Source organism: Boleophthalmus pectinirostris, unplaced genomic scaffold, assembly GCF_026225935.1.
Source record: "Boleophthalmus pectinirostris isolate CB_2022bp ecotype Guang Dong unplaced genomic scaffold, ASM2622593v1 HiC_scaffold_17, whole genome shotgun sequence".
Lineage (NCBI taxonomy): Eukaryota > Metazoa > Chordata > Actinopteri > Gobiiformes > Gobiidae > Boleophthalmus > Boleophthalmus pectinirostris.
The window spans coordinates 38,069,049-38,074,048 of record NW_026571115.1 but is presented as its reverse complement, the minus strand read 5'-3'; the positions used below and the strand labels follow the sequence as shown (position 1 = coordinate 38,074,048).

Sequence of the window (5,000 nt, the reverse complement as noted above, 5' to 3'; positions counted from 1 at the left end):
ACATCGACTTCAGTTTAGAAACGCTGGACTTAAATATTTTGGGTTTCAGATTTATCGTGTGCAATTTTTTTTGACACTCGGTCAGAAAAATGTTGAGATGAAAACGTCTAAAACCTTCTGCTGTTCAGTCGTGTTTCATTTGTTCTTTTGAATTTCAATTAAGAACGAAAAACAAATGTGAAAAAAAAGTGTTTCATTCAGTTTTCTGTTTTGGTGTTGATAGAAACAAAACAAAAAACAGATTTCGACCTCGATTTCCAATATTTAATTTAACAAGTATTTCAGTAAGTCTCGTTTTTTTAATGTTGATTTTTGATTCTCTGGTTTATTTGAAGTTGAACCTGAAAAATCGCTGCAGTTTCGTGACAAATGTGTTTCGTTTTTTCACTGCGACGCTTTTATTTTCACGTCTTAGAAAGTCTCTGTTGATCTGAGAAACTTTGTTCAGTCGGTTTTTGTAGAACTGTAATAAAATCTAAAAATAAAAATGTTTTATTCCTGCTCCACGGTCGATTCTGAGCTGCAGAACTTCAGACAAACCAGAGAATCAAATATCGACATTAAAACAGAAACAAGATGGTTTTTTTTTAAATAAACTTTAATCAGGTTCCACACTCTTTCTCACAAACAACATTTCCAGACTTTTCCTTGAGCTAAAGTGAATTTTCCATGACTTTCCAGCACCTACATGTGTAGAATTGATCATGGTTTTAGTCTAAATCTGAAGCATCTTTAGACTCACCGTATGATTATAGTTTCTGAACATTCTAAATCCTGTCGGTGCGTTTATCGTCGTCTCTTTTAAACAAAAGACGTTCAGACATAATCAGAACAAACTCATGAGAAGTGAACAGAAAACCGGAGCCAAGGGAAACACACTACAATTCCAAGAGTTTTCCAGGATTTGGGGAACCTTGTTTAAATTAAAAACTGGAAATCGAGGTCAAAATGCGTTTTTGTTTGACACTAAAACAGAAAAATGAAATAAACCGTTTTCACATTTGATCGTTTTTCGTTCTTAAAGGTTAAACAGAGGATTTTTTTTTTAAGTTTCAAACTGTCGATGAAAGTTTAAAATACCGTTACAGAGACACGCAGCCTTGGAATTATGATGAACAAAAAAAAAAAGAACGAAAATCCATCAACTGTGGACGTGTTGAGGCCAGATAAACATCAGCCAATAGAAAACGAGGCTCCCTCATTTTCTATTGGCTGTTGGGTCGTCAATCAAACTCCCTATGTTTCTAGTGTAACTGACTCGTCGTCGCGCGGGGATTATGTGGTTTATGCAGCGGTTCTTAGAGGCTTTTTTAAACTGTCGCTTCCTCACAGTTCGCACAAAGTTTGTCGCGATGTCGGACGAGAATCCACGACCAGTTCACCGCAAAAGAAACTCGGTTTTTGAGGTCGATGAAAGAAGAAGAGAAGGAGAAAAGGAGCGAAGACAAACTGAGGTGATTCTTGGAGATCGTTCCAGCGATGGCGCGAATGAAGCAGACGAAGGGTCTAAAAACTGACACGTCGGTCGATAAATTATTTCTAGACGGGAAACTTCGGCAGCGATTCTGAACGGTCGCTGTAATTCTCCTTCCTTAAAAAAAATCGTCTATACAACCTTTAATTGAAAAGAACAAACGGAACAAACAGAACGGACGAGTCTCGGTTCTTTCTGTTCCGGCGTCTTTGTGACACGAGTTTAAAAAGTTTCACTCAGAAGATCGAGGTTTGTGTCTCAGAAAGAAACAAGTTTCATTTTGATCTTTTATCGCAGCATTTCTGACATCGAGACGTGACAGGAGGAAGAGGAAGAGGAGGAGGAAGAGGAGGAGGAAGAGGAGGAGGAGGAGGAGGAGGAGGAGGAGGAGAGGAGAGGAGGAGGAGGAAGAGGAGGAGAGGAGGAGGAGAGGAGGAGGAGGAAGAGGAGGAGGAGGAGGAGAGGAGAGGAGGAGAGAGGAGGAGGAGAGGAGGAGGAGGAGGAGGAGGAGGAGGAGGAGGAGGAGGAGGAGGAGGAAGAGGAGGAGGAGAGGAAGAGGAGGAGGAGGAGGAGGAGGAGAGGAAGAGGAGGAAGAGGAGGAGGAGGAGAGGAGAGAGGAGAGGAGGAAGGAGAGGAGAGAGGAGGAGGAGGAAGAGAGGAGAGGAGAGGAGGAAGAGGAGAGGAGGAGGAGGAGGAAGAGAGAGGAAGAGGAGGAGGAGAAGAGAGGAAGGAAGGAGGAGGAGGAAAGAGGAGGAGGAGGAAGAGGAGGAGGAGAAGAGGAGGAAGAGGAGGAAGAGGAGGCAGGCGTGTGTCGTGTGTCGCAGATTTAACGAAGTGAAAATGGGATTTTTTTTTTTTTTTTTTTTTTTTAAACGTAATTGTAGAAAATGAGACGTTTTTGGTTGTTTATTGCTGAAGCTCAAATTAAGGCAAGTTTTAAACCAAATTCAACCAAGAAAATTCAAGGGTTTGATTTAACGAAGGCCACAACAAAAAGAACATCAGGACTCGAACCCACAACCTCCTCGTGACGGGGAGAACAGGTCTGCTGCACAAACACGGGCAGAACATGAGCGAGTCTCGTTTTAGAGCAAAACCAGGTCTAGACCAGGTCCAAACCAAGTCTGAACCAGAACTGAACCAGGACTAAACCAGGTCTGAACCAGGACTGAACCAGGACCAGGACTAAACCAGGACTGAACCAGGACTAAACCAGGACCAGGACTGAACCAGGACTAAACCAGGACCAGACTAAACCAGGACTAAACCAGGACTGAACCAGTACTGACTAAACAGGACTAAACCAGGTCTGACCAGGACTAAACCAGGACTGAACCAGGACTAAACCAGGACCAGGACTAAAGGAACCAGGACTGAAACCAGGACCAGGACTAAACCAGGTCTGAACCAGGACTGAACCAGGACCAGGACTAAACCAGGACTGAACCAGGACCAGGACTGATCTCCAAGAGAAATTTGAAAATCATGACATGTTTCATTTTGAGCTCGTCCAGAGACTAAAACCTGAACTTTGAACTTTGAACTCATCCAAGACCCTCAGGAGCAACAGAAGAGGGAGAAGGTCAAAACAAACAAGAGCACAGAAAACTGTCCCAGTTTGAAACCAGGACTAAACCAGGTCTACATCAGGTTCAAACCAGATCTAAAACCAGGTCCAACACAGGGACTAAACCAGGTCTACATCAGATGTAAACCAGGACTAATTTTGGGTCTAAAGCAGGTCTACATCAGGTCCAGAAGCAAAATCATTAGAACAGAAAAGAGAAATTGAGCAGAACCAGCTGAAAAGTTCTGGAATAGAACCTGAAGCTCCTCAGGACCAGACCCGGGACCAGACCCGGGACCAGACTCGGGACCAGACCCGGTGTGTGGAGAAGTTTCGATCTGAGCGACGAGTCCAAAACTCAACACTGTTTCAATTTAGTGACGAATCATTTGCACTTTTAAAGATTTAACGAGCGCAGCCTCCTGTGATTGGATAAACCCGCCTGTCACTCACACCGTCCGACCAATAGGAGGACAACGAGGAGGAGGACGAGGACGACATGTTGGAGTTTTGTCGTCCCTCAGATCGAGTTTCAAAAAGATTCAAGACGATTTAACAAAAGCAAAGTCTGAAAATAAAGAACAAGTTTAAAGAAGAAAATACAGAAATCTGAAGAAGAAGAAAGAACAGAACAGGAAGAGGAAGAGGAGGAGGAGGAGGAGGAAGTGCAGAGTCTGGTGCGTTTTGTGTTTTTTTCCGGTCAGAGGAAAGCGTGATCGTGATCGTGATGATGATGGTGATGATGAAGCTGCGGTGACAGTTTGTCGTTTACAGTCGTTCCAAAACTGTAAAATAAGGCAAAACTGGCGTCTGTCTCCACGGCGACGGCTCCGAGACGTAAACAACGCTGTGGAACTTTTTCAGAGCGGAGTTCAGGTCCGTCGTCCCCCCGGCTCGGCGGGAGGACGGGAGGGCGTCCGGCACAGTCCTCCTGATGGGCCGGTGTGGTGTCGGCGTTGCCGCGGTGACGGGGTTGTCCTGTTGGGTCCTGAGTCGGAGACACGACACGGCGTTGGGAATGTTACGTTTTTATTTTCATCACACATGGAAAAATAGAACCTGGTACAAACTCTTATTATTTATTAACATGGCCGACAGCGAGCGGCGTTTGGCACGGCGCCGCGCTCGCCGCCGCGCTCGCCGCCGCTCGGACCAAACTAAAGAAGCTCCGGTGCCACGGAAACGTCCACAGTCTTTTATTTCCTTCGTCTCAAATGTCGAGGTCGTGCGGCGGGGTCAGGGGTCGTCGCTGCGGAAACCGAAGGTGGTGTGATGTCATCATCCGTCGTCAGTCGCTCTCACACACACACACGCTGCTGCTCGGCTCCACCAATCAGAGGCCGCGCAGGGGGCACGCGGCCCCACAGGAACCAATAGGAAAACACCGCTGTCCACAAGCTCCACCCCCCCGATCTGAAACAGGAAACGCCACATTTAGAACAGAAAAAACTTAAATAAAACAAAAATGGTTGATAAATTATTAGCAGTTGTGAGAAGTGTGTGTTTTTATAAACGTTGTCAGAGGTGAGGGTTCGGAGGTTTGGAGGTTTGGTCTGCGGCGGCGGCGGCGGCAGCGGCGGCGGGGCGTCCCTCAGGGTTAGGGTTTAGAGCCTCTGTTATTTATTATTTATATAAATGATGTAAAAACTCTTTGTAAAAGTGTTGCTCTCGTGTTTCCATCTCATCCCCGTCTAAATGTTCTGAGAAGAAAATGACCACGCCCACTGACCACACCCACTGACCACGCCCACTGACCACGCCCACTGACCACGCCTTGTAGTAGCAGTATTTGTATTTAGTAGTAGTAGTAGTAGTACTTGTAGTATTTGTAGTACCAGGCCTGCGTCTTGAGCTTGTGTTACAGTAGTAGTAGTAGTGTTAGTAGTAGTATTTGTAGTATTTGTAGTATTTGCAGTACCAGGCCTGCGTCTTGAGCTTGTGTTACAGTAGTAGTAGTAG

General features: G+C 45.4%; 1 protein-coding gene across 1 annotated transcript in view; it reads right to left on the bottom strand.

Moving 5' to 3' along the window:
- Nucleotides 1-4,053: 4,053 nt before the first annotated feature.
- The window catches only part of kpnb1 (karyopherin (importin) beta 1), a 33,887-nt gene continuing 32,940 nt past the window's right edge, over nt 4,054-5,000 (bottom strand). Inside the window, exon 22 of the mRNA XM_055152449.1 lies at nt 4,054-4,454. Coding sequence (XP_055008424.1) covers nt 4,454 — 1 coding nt within the window. The 3' untranslated portion in view covers nt 4,054-4,453. The remainder of the gene's footprint in view (nt 4,455-5,000) is intronic.